Source organism: Argiope bruennichi, chromosome 7 (genome assembly GCF_947563725.1).
Source record: "Argiope bruennichi chromosome 7, qqArgBrue1.1, whole genome shotgun sequence".
Taxonomy (NCBI): domain Eukaryota; kingdom Metazoa; phylum Arthropoda; class Arachnida; order Araneae; family Araneidae; genus Argiope; species Argiope bruennichi.
The window spans coordinates 27,724,008-27,740,623 of NC_079157.1; the positions used below are offsets into that span (position 1 = coordinate 27,724,008).

General features: G+C 29.9%; 2 protein-coding genes across 5 annotated transcripts in view; both read left to right on the top strand.

The window, feature by feature from the left end:
* LOC129975949 (carbonic anhydrase 12-like) overlaps nt 1-16,616 on the top strand; it is a 137,576-nt gene that overhangs the window by 81,257 nt on the left and 39,703 nt on the right. The gene's annotated exons all lie outside the window — the stretch shown is intronic.
* LOC129975951 (putative carbonic anhydrase 3) overlaps nt 1-16,616 on the top strand; it is a 30,683-nt gene that overhangs the window by 9,703 nt on the left and 4,364 nt on the right. For all 4 annotated transcript variants that reach the window (XM_056089258.1, XM_056089257.1, XM_056089256.1 and 1 more), the window contains exons 4-6: nt 2,395-2,562; nt 7,887-8,032; nt 14,135-14,194. In XM_056089258.1, the coding sequence (XP_055945233.1) occupies nt 2,395-2,562; nt 7,887-8,032; nt 14,135-14,194 (374 nt within the window). The remainder of the gene's footprint in view (nt 1-2,394; nt 2,563-7,886; nt 8,033-14,134; nt 14,195-16,616) is intronic.

Sequence of the window (16,616 nt, forward strand, 5' to 3'; positions counted from 1 at the left end):
ATGATGCTGCAGAAGATATTTTTAAAAAATAAATTCCTTCATTAAATTTCATTAAATGGATATCTTGCATTTAATAAAGGATATTAAATTTTCTGCCGGTCAGCAGTATTTCATATGCAGAATTTCATATTTCTTCACTCTGCTGTTTTGTTAACTTCGGAATACTAGCTGTATTATTCGGTAAAACCGTTGACTTTGTTTAAATAAAGCCTATCAGAAAATACACAACAGTGTGTTTGTCAGTGTGCGTGCGTGCGAATGTGTCAGCACTCTTACTAGACAAACCATTTGAACTAAAACAACCAATTTTGGCATAGGCATATTTTGCAGCATTGGAATGTACAACTAGAAGCCATGTTATAAAAACATTAACTAAAAATTTAGTTAATTAAAAATAAATAAGAATTTTGTCGTTATGCTCATTAACTTCCAAAATATTACTGCACAAAAATAAATTTTATCTTAAAATTACCTTCTTTATTATACTAATTTGGCTATCATACAACTTTTAATGAGTTTAGTTTAGTTATATTAACGTATCGTTGTTTTGGGACGGACTCGTAATTTTGAACTGCGGTCAGATAACGGGGACGACACCCGAGTCGGCACCCCTCTCCACACCACACCACACCAATGGGAGGCCGTTTGGCCCTGACGTATTTAACATGTAACAGACCTCCTTATACTACGGTTCTTCGGTGGAATAGGGTCTCGAACCTGAATCCCTGGGACTCAGGTTAGCCGAGACCTCACCACTAGGCCACCACAGCCCACAACTTTTAATGAATTTTGAAAAAAAAATATTTTTTATAATTTTCAGTAATAGATTTCATTGTTGCAAAGAAATTCAAATCCTTTTCATTGTTCCATCAAACATTTAGTCACGTGATTTTCGTTCGTTTCTGTAGGATAAGGAAAAAAGATTCTGCTTATGTATTTATTACCTGTGTATCTTCAAGGAACGCAGATCCAACAAACAGTTCAATTTTAATAGCACTATGATATCAGGGGCCTAGATTCTAAAATTTACTAAAATTTTAATATCTATCTAAAATTTTAATATCACGATTTCAATATGTTTCACAATATGGTACTTAAAGAAGTACTTCGTTGAGGGAATCATAGACATCGAGTTATGAATAATAAAATAAAACTAAATCAACTATTATTTTTGGGGAACTAACTAATTAATAAATTAACTTTCTTTTGTATATTAATAAGAAATCTTATGTTTTCCTCTTCATTTGGAAACAATGCATTCATATATCAAAAATGTTATCTTTATACATCAGAAATTTTTCTGAAATATGTGTTTCCTTGCTCATACTTACCGGGTTATAGTACGTTCCATCTGATTGATTGACCAGTAAATGGATCAAAATGTCTGATGAGTTTTTATGTTTATCTTGCAAACACGAGAATCATTAAAAAAATTATTTACTTTGCTTAAGAAAACGAAACAGAGTCAAAAGTTTTTAAAATTTTATTTGTATTCTAAAGTTTCTTGCTAAATCTATTTTTCGACGAAATGACCTCCGTTATTTGAACATTTGTCGAGGTCTAACGCAAGTTTTTCTAATGCCGTCTGCAAAGAAATCTCATCGCATGTCATTAACATAAGCAGCATCAGAATTTGTCGCAGATGATGGTCTTCTCTGGCGCTCAGAATCGTCAATATCTGTACATCAATTTGCAAAACATGTTGTACCACTTCACTACAGTTTGGCGTGTCATTGCATTTTCACCATACACATCATGCCATTGCTGTTAAATTTCAGTTAAATGCACTTATAACTTCTATTAAGGACATTTTGGCAAAGTTCTTGTCTTTAGTTATCTCCTACTGTAAAAAGTGAATGTACATTTAATGTTCTTAATGCATTTTTAATGCTTCACAATTTAATATGTAATGTAAAATGTAATGTTTTTTCTATTCTTTTTTTTTTCTGAACTAATATGCGTCTTCTCTAGAGGGTCCTTTGTTGTTTGCTAGTGTCCAATATCATCAAGTGTCGTTGTTTCTTCGTGCTAGGTGGGGCTCCTCTTCGGTAGCCCCATCAAGTTTCCCGCATGGTCTCTGGCTAGGTCGGGGTATTGATTACATACCTTTTCATCCACAAAAACCGAATCACTGCATGCATTTCTAATTTGGACACCCCTTGCATATGATGAGTTGCGCTAAAGGCTCAGTTATCAATTAAACTAAAACTGCGAGTGGAGGTCGCTACGTCACATGATAAATTCCTGAAGCGTTATCACAGAGTTTTGTGAAAGAAACTTTTACGAAGAAATGCAACTAATTTTTTGATTGATCTTCGTAAAGTCATAAATTCCATTCACAGAGCATCAAACAACGCAAATAATCATTCATTTATCTTCTCTTCTACAATTCAGGTCCAAGACAATGGCCAAGACTATTTCCCGCCTGCAATGGAGACATACAATCTCCGATCGACATTCAAACCAATAATGTGAGACGGGACCGTCATCTCGACAAACTGTACTTCTTCGGTTACAATACCCTTGTCAAGCAAGCTACCGTTGTAAATGATGGACATACAGGTAAAATTGGATCTTTTATTTCTGTGAATCGGATTGAATTCGAATATGGCATATTAGATTCAATTTCATATGAGAATCAGTAAGATTGGTGTCTTCCAAACATGTTCGGATACTCTCTAAAAAATACACTTGAGTATTGTTAATGTTCGGACACTCGCTAATAAATACACTTGAGTATAATTAATGTTCGGACACTCGCTAATGAATATACTTGAGTATTATTAATGTTCTGATACTCTCTAATAAGTACACTTGAGTATTATTAATGTTCAGATACTCGCTAATAAATAGACTAGAGTATAATTAATGTTCGCATACTGTCTAAAAAATACACTTGAGTATTATTAATGTTCGGATACTCTCTAATAAGTACACTTGAGTATAATTAATGTTCGGATACTCTCTAATAATTACACTTGAGTATTATTAATGTTCGGATACTCGCTAATAAATACACTTGAGTATTATTAATGTTCGGATACTCGCTAATAAATGAGTATTATTAATGTTCGGATACTCGCTAATAAATACACTTGAGTATTATTAATGTTCGGATACTCGCTAATAAATAAACTTGAGTATTATTAATGTTTGGATACTCGCTAATAAATACACTTGAGTATTATTAATGTTCGGATACTCGCTAATGAATACACTTGAGTATTATTAATGTTCGGATACTCGCTAATGAATACACTTGAGTATTATTAATGTTCGGATATTCGCTAATGAATACACTTGAGTATTATTAACCGCATGCCGTTGACGAACTAGTTACGAAAAAGCCTATAGTGTATGATATTTGGTGAGTAATCGTTGGGATGAGATTAATTACAAGTACCAGAAAATTGAATGTATATTCTAAATGTATCGATTGAAACCGAAATCTGACACTAAACTATAGTTATCATCACAAAATCTCATACCAAATTTCATATACTTAACACACTGTGTTTTTGAGTTATTTCATTTGCATGATTTGAAATTACAGACCGACTGGCGGTCAACCCACTGACGTTTCGGTTCCACATTAGATACATATCTACATTTTAAATGATAAACGTATGGACAAAATCTTATCCATCTAGTTCTCTTTGTTTTGTAGTTGGCGCGTTAATTCAAATTCGGAAAGACACGCTTCCTCTCTGAGGACTTCTGTTCAAAATTTAATAGAAATTTACAGATATGGCGTAAAGCCCATATACTAAATTTCATCCGGATAGCTTAAATTGAGTTGTCATGCTCGCACACAGACAAACAGATATAATCCCAAAAATGTATTTTTCAGAAACAAACGGGTCTGAAATGCGGAGATTCGTCAAAATCTAGAGTTCGAATTTTATGACGATAATAATATTTTCCTTTTACATAATATGCATACGATAAAAAAATCCTACATTATAGTTTAATAATAAAAATTTGGTTTAAAACATTGTCATTACTAAATTATTTCTCCTAATTCATTCATTCATAACGTTCTCATTCTCATTAAAAAAATTGTCGTTTTAAAATTATTTCTCACAATACATTCAATCATAACGTTCTCATTCTAATTAAAAAATTGTCATTATAAAATTATTTCTCATAATACATTCGTTCATAATGCTTTTATTCTCATTAAAAAATTGTCATTATCAAATTATTTCTCATAATGCATTCATTCATAACTTCCTCATTCTCATTAAAAAATTGAAATTTTTAAATTATTTCTCATAATACATTCATTCATAATGCTCTCATTCTCATTAAAATATTACCATTTTTAAATTATTTCTCATAATACATTCGTTCATAATTCTCTCATTCTCATTAAAATATTGTCATTATTAAATTATTTCTCATAATACATTCATTCATAATGTTCTCATTCTCATTAAAATATTACCATTTTTAAATTATTTCTCATAATACATTCATTCATAATGCTCTCATTCTCATTAAAATATTGCCATTTTTAAATTATTTCTCATAATACATTCATTCATAATGCTCTCATTCTCATTAAAATATTGTCATTATTAAATTGTTTCTCATAATACATTCGTTCATAATGCTCTCATTCTCATTAAAATATTGTCATTATTAAATTATTTCTCATAATACATTCATTCATAATGCTCTCATTCTCATTAAAATATTGCCATTTTTAAATTATTTCTCATAATACATTCATTCATAATGCTCTCATTCTCATTAAAATATTGTCATTATTAAATTGTTTCTCATAATACATTCGTTCATAATGCTCTCATTCTCATTAAAATATTGTCATTATTAAATTGTTTCTCATAATACATTCGTTCATAATGCTCTCATTCTCATTAAAATATTACCATTTTTAAATTATTTCTCATAATACATTCATTCATAATGCTCTCATTCTCATTAAAATATTACCATTTTTAAATTATTTCTCGTAATACATTCGTTCATAATGCTCTCATTCTCATTAAAATATTGTCATTATTAAATTGTTTCTCATAATGCTGACATAATTTATTTTTCATATTTTAAATTATAATCTCTAAATAAACATTTGTTCACACCAACAAGAATTTAATTTTAGTTGTCTGAATTAAATTAAAATCTTAATTTGAGCTTCATATATCTTATTTTTTCCTATAATGATGATAATACAACAGTGATAAGAAATTAAAAAGTCCTACATTATAATCTATCTATATACTTATAATAAAGCTCAATGTGTGTGTGTGTGTGTGTGTGTGTGTGTTGGCGCTCTACAGGCCAGGTGATTTGACATACAGCTACCAAATTTGGTACATGTATACCTTAGAGGTCGGGAATGTGCACCTGGGGTCCCTTTTTTTGAAATTTTAATTAGAATTTTAATTATTAATTAAAAACTAACTTTCCCGCCAAAAAAATCTTCCATTTTCCCCACCGCCAACTTTTCCGCCAAAATAATCTTCCATTTTCCCCAAAGCCAAATGATTTAGGCTTTAGTTCTTTTTTTCTCCCAACAGTAATGAGGCTAGGGTTAAGATTTTTCGGCGGATTATTTCAAACGATTCTGTTTATTTTCTTAATGTTTTATGCATTTAAAATTAAACATTGTTAATTAATCCATGTTTCAGATTCATTCTGAAGTACTTTTGAATTAAAATAACACAGAATAAAGGAAATTAAAAATGTATAATCTGCATAGCGTTAAACCAACTGGCGTAGAAAAAATCACGCATTTGCGTTACCGTAAAAGGCGAAGAAAATTCACGCATGCGCACTGTGTTCTGATTGTTGGCATGGCAACCATTAGCAACGGACGATTTAAATTACTTTTAGGTTAGTTGCATGCTTTTGTAAGTAAATTGTATTTATGTTAGTTATATATTTTTTTTGTATATTCTTATAGTTTTAAGCACATCGTTTTTAAGTAGTTTTTTTTAACCTCTTTTCAATGATTTAAATTATTTTTAGGCTAATTGAATGCTTTTGTAATTAAATTGTATTTATGTTAGTTATATATTTTTTGATATATGCTTATAGTTTTTAGTACATCGTTTTTTAAGTAGTTTTTTTAAACCTGTTTTCGACCGATTATTTTAAACGATTATGTTTATTTTCTTAGTGTTTGATGCATTTAAAATGAAACATTGTTAATGAATCGATCCGTTCATGATGAATCTGAGAAAATTTTGTTGACAAATTCTTGAGATATTATATAAATTAAGAAAGATATTCTTTAGTGCCTATAAAGTTTAAACGCTCAGTGACTCTATTATCAGTAATCATATTATTAAAAAAAATGCTTTGTTTCAGTAAAAAATATTATTATATTAATTGCAGATTAATCCTTTACACTTTAATTTTAAGCATAAATTCTACGAGGGGTAACAGAAAATTAGAGAGATACATATCACGTTATGACTGAAGGCCTTTATAATATTATGAGTGAATTATATGACTATCAAAATTTGAAGTTTTAAAATATTTTGCTGAAGAATCTATTAAAGTTGGAATTGCATAAAATATTTAATTATTAAAATTTTAACGAACATTAAGATTGGCGAACCGGCTGGTCGCCAAAGGCGGCTAGTACTTATATAAAGCTCAATATGTGTGTGTGTGTGTGTGTGTTGGCGCTCTACAGGCCAGACCGTTTGACCTACAGCTACCAAATTTGGTACATGTATACCTTGGAGGTCGGGAATGTGCACCTGTCGTCCTTTTTTTTGAATTTTTAATTATAATTTTAATTATTAATTAAAAACTAACTTTCCGCCAAAAAAATCTTCATTTTCACCACCACCAAATGAGTAGGGCTTCAGTTTTTTTCCCCCACTCTAATGAGGTTAGGCTTAAGATTTTTCGATTATTTCAAACGATTCTGTTTATTTTCTTAATGTTTCATGCATTTAAAATTATACATTGTTAATGAATCGATCTTTCAGATTCATTCTGAAGTACTTTTGAATTAAAATAACACAGAATAAAGGAAATTAAAAATGTATAATCTGCATAGAATCTGCCTTTCTAATCTGCTGGCGTAGAAAAATTCACGCATTTGCATTACCGTAACTGGCGTTGAAAATTCACGCATGCGCATTGTGTTCTGATTGTTGACAACCATTATCAACGGATGCGGAATGGATTTTAATTATTTTTAGGTTAGTTTCATGCTTTTGTAATTAAATTGTATTTATGTCAGTCATATATTTTTTGTATATGCTTATAGTTTTAATATCATAGTTTCTTAAGTAGGTTTTTTTTAAACCTGTTTTTAAACCGATTATTCTAAACGATTCGTTTTATTTTCTTAGTGTTTGATGCATTTAAAATTAAACATTGTTTATTAATCGATCTGGTCATGATGAATCTGATAATATTTTGTTAACAAATACTTGAAATATTACATAAATTAAGAAAGATATTCGTTAGTGTCCATAAAGTTTAAACGCTCAGTGACTGTTCGCAGTAATCATATAACAAAAAAATACTTTGTTTCAGTAAAAAATATTATTATATTAATTGCAGATTCATCCTTTCCACTTTAATTTATAGTATAAATTCTACGGGAACTAACAGAAAATTAGAGATACATATGACGTTATGACTGAAGGCCTTCATAATATTATGAGTGAATTATATGACTTTCAAAATTTGAAGTTTTAAAATATTTTGATGTAGAAGCTATTAAAGTAGGAATTGCATAAAATATTTAATTATTAAAATTTTAGCGAACATTAAGATTGGCGAACCGGCTGGTTGCCAAAGGCGGCTAGTATGATAATAAAATTTTATATCTTAATTTTCTTACCAAATAACTTTCCTATTTGAATCTTCATATATATATTTTTTTCCTATAGTGATGATAACACCTCAAGATAATGTCAAACGTGGGATTACAGTTCAGGGAATAGATTACAATCTTCAACAGCTTCATTTTCATTGGGGATCAGAAAAATACCCAGGCGGGGAGCATACCTTGAATGGACGCAAATTTGAAATGGAGGTATCTGAAAGATTCTCATATAGTTTTCTTTCTTTTTTTTTTGGTATTTAAGTTTATATTTTCTCTGTAATTTTCGCTTTTCACTTCAATTCAGAAATGAGTAATGTGTTGCTATTAGCGATAGGCGAGGATCGAACTCGCAACCTTTGGGTTCGTAGCCGAGTAACAAGACCACTAGACAAAAGAAATTTCTCATGTCTCGTAGCTGTTATCTGGCTTATAAAGCGTCACCACATTACTCCCCCTTCAGTGCGTCGGAGGTGAGACGAACGATTTTTTGCCCTGTTTTTGCTGTTATTAGTGGTGATATATTGGCTGTTGCGCCTTATCCATCATTTTTTTTCTTTTGTTGTTGTTGTTGGCTGATTATTTATCAGCTTCATTTTTTTTGGCTGATTATTTATCAGCTTCATTTTTTTTATTTATTTATTTATTGGCTAATTATTTATCAGCTTTTTTTTTTTTTTATTTATTTCTGGTAGAGGGCGCCACAACAGTTGTATGAAGGTTTGCGTATTTTGCGTCATCGGGTCACCAATATTGCTATTAGCGATAGGCGAGGATCGAACTCGCAACCTTTGGGTTCGTAGCCGAGTAACAAGACCACTAGACAAAAGAAATTTCTCATGTCTCGTAGCTGTTATCTGGCTTATAAAGCGTCACCACAAATGTATTAAGATATCCAACTAAGATCGTAGGAGATTTTTCAAAATATATATATATATATTAGTGTTTATGTGATGTTTTTTCATTAATATAAGGATAAAATTATGAATAAAAATGAAAATATTTATGTATATATGTAATGATATTTCAAACTCTTAATTTAATCCAAATTAATTTCCAAGATATAATCTTAATTTAGTCCATCGTAACTTCATTCAAAAATATTCTCTTATTTCGTGATCCAATTCCACTTTCGGTTTAATTAATTCCTCTGTAAAAATAATACGCCATCAGTACTACGTATCAAGAGAAAGTGATATCTTCGGTTGAACTTGAAAAGGTGTCAAAGGTCACCATGTGTATTGAATTGGCGCTTGGCCAAAAATCCTATCTTATATAAGGCGAGCAATCATTTGTTCGGTCCTTTTCTCTCATACCAAGACAATTTAATACCATGCTCTGCATGTATGCCGACGACACTGCAATACTAGATAGAAATAAAAATCCAAACTTCATCTCAATAGCACTCACTAGGCATCTCAAAACTCTTGAAGACTGGTTCAATAAATGGAAAATAGAAATTAATCCTATCAAAACTGAAGCTATCATGTTCACAAAAAATCATGTATTTAAAGAATTCCGCCCAATTAAAATTAAAAATCAAAACATCCCGTGGTCTAAGGAATGCAAATATTTAGGTGTCATTCTTGACAATAAACTAACATGGAAACCCCATTTTATTTATGTTAAAAAGAAGTTTCGAGACCTAACTCGTAAATTCTTTCCCTTAATTTCTCGAAACTCCAAAATGAGCAGGGCCAACAAAATACTTATTTGCACTGCCTATTTACGTCCAGTTTTAACATATGCATGTCCGGTTTGGGGATACGCTGCTAAATCTAATCTAAGAATAATAGAAATTCAACAAAACAACCTTATCAGAAGATTTTGTAATTGCTACTGGTATATGCCAAACACCAATATGTATAAAGCACTTGATTACCCTCCACTTAAAAAATTTATTAAAAAACTTGCTGAAAAATTCTTCAAAAATATTGACAATCATGATAACAAAGCAGTTCTTGATATTCCTAAATATGTTCCTAATCTCCGTATTAAAAGACCTCGTAATATTTTGATTTAGCCCTCCCTAATCTTTTGTTTTTTCCATTTTAATTACTTCTTATTTTTACTTAACTTTATTTTTCATAAACTTAATAAATTGCTCGGCAGCGTTTTCCCAATCCATGTTGCACTTCTTATCACATCCTGTCAGACATTAATTACCTTAGCTTCGTCATGCACCTCACTCATCTCCTGTCTGTTCCTGTAACCCAGTTCATCGGACTTTTTTGGGAAGATGATCACGTCAAATACTGAAAGCCAAGTCTTATAAAAGTTTTCCATCTACCGGAGATTAAGCCCCAACCCTCGGGGCTAGGCGCTCCGTCAAACATATCATTACCTGTTCGGCCCTTTTCTCTCTTCTTTCATACTTCTGCTTTTTCTGTCGCACTGCGCTTTATGCTTTCCCGAAATGGATATTAAAACGTAATTAAAACTACAACGTCCCGTCTATTTTTTCAAACCTGCAATCTGCTTAAACCAAAATAATATGTTACATATTATTTAGCCGACCGGATTCGAAAACATTACATATATATGTAGCTTTTGAAGAAAAAGCATATTTTGATGTAAATTTCTACATTTATTTACAAAAACTAGGTATGTTCTAGAGAAGGAAATTCTTACAGTTTTTCATTTTTATTTGTAATTAGATATTTTTTTTATTTGTATTTAGATAAAGGCTAGTTAAACTCTAAGATATACATCTATAACATATCTTAGAGTTTAACCAGCCATTATCTAAGAATTATATTCAAAAATTAAATTTTTGTGCGTAATATATGAAATTATCTATGAAATTTTTGAATCTTTTCAATAACGTTTATATTAAACAATCATAAATCCACTTGTAGAACATTCAACTTCAAATTCATAGTTTATTACATTCTGCTTAACATAAGCACTAAGTGTAAGTTTCATAAGTAAGTTCACTAAGTAAGTTTTTTGAGATATGAAGGAATAATTATGAAAAAAAACTTATTCTTCAGACAATGCATTTAAAGTTTTCGAACGCTTATAAATAAGCATCACTTACTTGTCAATAATTTGTTATAATTTCTCTTCTAATTGGCATAGAGGCAAAATAATTATATCTATAGAACCAGAAACATATCTATTTCTTCAAACTGCAAAAAATAAAAATGCGAATTTTTATCCAAATTCATGTTTTTAACTTATTCGATATCTTGAGATATTTTTTACCAGATGAAATAAACACCTCATCTAAAAAAATGGCATTTAATTTTTCAAATATAAAAGTTCTTTAATTTAGTTTCGGATATTCATATTTTTTGCGTCACTTCAATTCAAGAATAAACAATGCCTTAAGACATTCTAGAGAATTTAAACCTCGCCTCAAGAATTTTTTATTTTAACCTTCAATAGAAATTTTTTTGCTTAAACTTCAAATTTTAAATTTGAATTTTAACATATTTATTAGGTCACTTCAAGTTAAAATTCAGTACAGTTTCTCAAGAGTTGGGATTCCATCTGTTCCTTTTAAAATTTTAATACACATTTTTTACTTCAACGTCAGATATTAAATGTGCATTTTGACATGTTTTTGTGTATATGTGTTATTGTAACTCAGAGATAAGCAGCGCTGTAAAATATTTCAGAACACTGAAATATGCTCTGGCCTCTTAAAAATGCTTTTTAAATTTCAGATTCAAATTTTCTTTGTTTCAATATCATATAAATTCACATTTTAACATATTTATTGAATCAGAAATGTGTACTATTTATGTTCATAAAACGCTAATGTACATGGGACTGAAATCGCGCTTATTACTTATTGTCGATTGGCAACAGTCAAATGTAAACAAATCATCATACGAATTCCAGGCTGCTTCATGAACATTTTCACAACTGCGTTGAGTTCAACGCTTCTTTAAGCTAATTAATGAACCTTTAAAATATTGTTAGAAATGTTCCGGAAATGGTTCACCGTATCAACAAAAATACATTCAATTAGAAGAAATATGATATAAAAAATTTAAAAAAATAGGTTTCAAACAGAAAATTTAATCGATGACAAAAATAGGCTTAACAGTATCCAGATAAGTAATCATTATCATTTGCATATGTACATTGATATTCATATCTTCCAAAATGATTATCGTACAAAAATAGTTTTTATATTATCTTAAGACAAAGAATTATCATTTAAATGATATCAATTTCATTTCCGTATAATTTTTTTAAAAATTTTATTGATATTTTTAATTTAATTTGATATATTATCTGTAATAATCAATGTTTCCAAACGTTATGAATGCATTCATACTCATTCATCAAAACATTCAATCTCGGGTTTTTGACAATCATTAATTTCGTAGTATGATGCTTCCGTTTTTATTTTATATGCACATTATTTTAATTTTCAGTAAACTTATCCAATTAAATTCGTGTTTCAAATGACAAGGCGGATTCATTAATCATTTAACAACTTTTAAAAAGAAAAATATTTCACTAAAAAAAGTGTTTTCGAAATAATTGCATAGGTTTCTGTAGCCATACTGCATAGTCCACCTTTAAAGATTGATATATGTGTTACCGTTAAAGTATATAATGCAGTTATTTCATAGAATACCTAGTTATTCCATGAAATAACTGATCGTGTTCGTTAAAGTGTGTAATATGTTATTAATTGGATACTTTAACTAGTTATTCTATGAAATAACTAGGTATTCTATAAATTAACTAATGAGAGACAGTTAAAGTGTAAAATAAACAATTGATCTAAAATGAAATTAAACTATTGATAGACAATTCAAATCAAAAAGAAGTAATTTATCTAATTTATGCAGCGTATAAATGGTATTTATGGAAACGTACCATAAAATCATTTGTTACGACAAGGATTACTAAAATGACACTTGGAATTACAAAGAACATTATTTCTAAAACAAAAACATTTTTTGCTGACACACTGGGTTTTACACGAACGTTTTTTAAATCCCTAACCAGTACCTAAACTTTGAGCTGTAGCAACCGACCGGAGCGATATTTCTACATCCGGTACTTCTTCGATTTTTGTCATGCGAGATATATGAAATAGATTATTTTACGGGATGCATATCGTTATTCTATGAAATAACTAGTTAAACCATGAAATACAAGAGAGTTTTACGCTTTAACGTACACGATCAGTTATTTCATGGAATAACTAGGTATTCTATAAAATAACGGATTTCATACTTTAACGGTAACATGTGCATAAAATTATTGCTTATTTGATGATATTAAATGTTATTAATTACATACTTCTAAAATTTTATTCTTCTTTTAAATTGTTATAAATAACTTCAAACTTCATAGAAATGGAAAGTATAAAACTTAAGAGAACTGTCTTAGGTAACCAACATGTTCCTTTGTGTTTTAGAGGTAAAATAAAACAAAAAATAATAATAAATAATATTGTAATGCTTTTATTATGTCCACAACATAAAAACAGTGGCAATTAATTTTTCAAAAATTAATTAATCTTTAGATGTTTTTATAATCTACTCAGGCAGCAGTCTAATAGATTCTCCCATTAAAAGTTGTCATTCATTTTATAATTTCTTAAAAGCATATTTTCAAAAAATTCTAGAATGAAATGAATAATAATTTTAAGAATCTTTGTCTTTACTGGCTTTGTTTGTCTGTTTTGTGAAATTTAAAAAATAAATAACTCTAATTAATTAACTCAAAAAATTAACTTAAATCTGCCTTCTCATTTTTCCAAGGAATTTTTAAACCGTACATTACGTTTTACGTTAAAAAACCTTTAATGACCTTTAATTGTTGGAATAGTGCTATAACGTAATTCTTTAGGACTTGGGAGTGTAATGATAGGACTTAAATAGTCAATATACTATGAAATATAAGAAATTTTATTTTATTTTCGAAACTATGCTATGATTTTTTCCGAAATTTATTTTGAAAACACATAGGCCACTATTTTATTTTTATTTCTTTTATAGGGTTTTTCTTGTATTTCTTAAAACAAGATAACATTTTAAATGATTTTCATTATATAATAGTCGTAATGCTATACAGGATAAATTTATTTTATACTTTAAATGTTGAAATTAAGTATGTAAATTAGTATTTTTGGACCCGAACCTTTTTTAACAACTGTATCTCCTACGTTTCTCCTACTTAAAATTCCTTTCTCCTACGTAAATTTTCATTTTATATCTGAAACTTCTAATCTGTGCAGTTTATATATATAAATACAATTGAAATATTATAAAATAAAATTGATGTAAAATCAATTTTTGTCTTATTTTTTTAAATATTTTATGTGTTAAATTATTCTTCTAGGCTCATTTTGTGCATAATAGCTCAGATGGCAGAACTGCTGTCGTAGGAGTTCTGGTTCAGGTAAGATTATTTTTAAATACTTTACGTGATTGTTTTACTAAGTATTTTGTGCTCCTAATTTCAGTTAATTATACATCACGCGAGTTTAACATCTAAACAGCTTGCTCATTTTAAAATTAGATAATTTAGTAATAGGAAAAAAAAAAAAAAAAACATTGTGATCTATTTATTTTGAAAGTCTTAAAAATCCCATTCATGTTCCAAACTCAGTTACAAACATTGTAACAAGTGACGATGTAATCGCAGTTGGTTAGTTCTACTACTTTCATGTAAAGTGAAGAACACTGTTTAATAATTCCGTAACACGTAATAATTTCGAAACATTGAATAAGCTTTAAAAGCCGACAGATTTATTTTTCGGCATACTAAAGAGGATGAATGAAAATTTCCTTTTTCATATAATGTTCGTTTCAGTATCCTGGGACGACCACTTTTTTAAGATTCTATCTCACTAAGGGGTTAGGCGCAGAAGGACAAGCGCATTTCCATTATTTTTCGTCATTCTTTGACCTTTATTGCCACCCTATTAGATACTTTTTCGTTCAATTTTTATTTCATGCTTAAGTGAGTATCGTGTCGTTTCTGACCTTATTATTTTATTTTTATTTATACGAGTTCACTTTTTTGCTAAATGTGAATATCTTCTCCTTTCATCTTTCCTCTCAACCCTATTTTGACGAATTAAACCCATCCAAACGCATGCGCAAAAGCTCGCAAGGTTTCAGAATCCGTTGTCAAACAATACGCCATTACAATGCTATGAAAGTTCATATAATGAGTGAATTGGGGAAAGATTGATCACCTACAAAAAGCATTTTATAGATCTTTTGATGAATCCCGTACTGACATTACAAAGTTACTTGTGGTTATATATTAATGAATCACCGACCCCCCCCCCCAAAGGCACACAGATAAAGAATACTGGATGACCGGACCGCCACAACAGCAACATTGGCGAGAACTGTGGTTCTGTCCTAAGGGCCATCACCGGCCATGGTACAGCCCTTCTCGAAGGAAGTACGTCCCGTCATCGATGGGAGGAGCCAGACCCCCACCTATTTATATACCCACCAGAGTGGCGACATCCAACCACCATACCGGAAGCATCTCTTTCTCATTTCGAAGTGCCCTCGGGGGTTGTTACTTGTAGTTATAATTTCAATTGAATTAAAGAGTTCTGTGGGAAGTTTTAATGGCTTTTAGAATGAACTTATTACTGGTTTCAATCTTTTATTCATCTCACTATTCGAGTTGTTTTATTTTAAATAAGATATGCCTTCATTGTATTGTGTTTATTTAATTCAGTACTTCGCACACTGTATTTCTTTGCGTGATGCTATAGGCACAATACATTTTCATTTGATATTCATCTTCTATTTTGTAACAGTTGGCGTCTTTTCTTACTGAATGCGAAACAAACATAAAAAAATATCTCCATCTCCAAAGAATTTGTATTAGAGATTTTGATGATTTTCAGTTTTGCACCTTCCATTTTAGGAATTCTATGTGTCTGCACATTTGTCAGACTTCCTATTGTTGAAAATAATTTTATAAACACGCAACTAACTTAAAGAATGAAAGTCTCTCAAGTAGTCTCACCAAATCAAAATTGTAGATTTCTACCAAATTTTGAATTAAATCTACAGAACGAAAACTGTTTCTCATACTTGTGCATGTAAAAGAATAAAATGTAGTTTCTCCAAATCAAAATTGCAGATTTCTATCAAATTTTGAACGAAATCTATTAGAACGAAAACTGTCTCTCATATTTGTGCATGTAAAAGAATGAAATGTAGTCTTACCAAATCAAAATTGCAGATTTCTATCAAATTTTGAACGAAATCTATTAGAACGAAAACTGCTTCTCGTACTTGTGCATGTAAAAGAATTAAAAGTAGTCTCACCAAATCAAAATTGCAAATTTCTACCACATTTTGAACGAAATCTATCAGAACAAAAACTGTCTCTCATACTTGTGCATGTGTGGTTCATAACCAGTAAATGCAATGAGTTAAATAAATTAAAATTTTGAATATGCTATTATAACGAGAATAAAAAAAAACGTATTAAATTTTGAGATAAAAATTAATAATTCGGAATAAATATACAAATATATTGATGGATAAAAATTCTTTTTTATGTAGCATCTTAACGATGTTCATGAAAGAAAATCCCAATCTTTCAGAAATGGCCAATCTCGCTTATGCATCAAAGTTCTATAGAATGTCTTTGAACAAAGTTGTTTCGATTTTCAGCTTCTGTTACGTCATCACGTGGCTATGCCAATTTACTGTAGCGCCCTCCAGGGGCGAAATGCAAGAAATGATCGGTTTCAGGCAGAAACTCATCTGCGCATAATCGCCAGTTTATGATAATATCATTTCAATATAGAGGATAAAAATAAATTTTCTGCAGGTCGGGG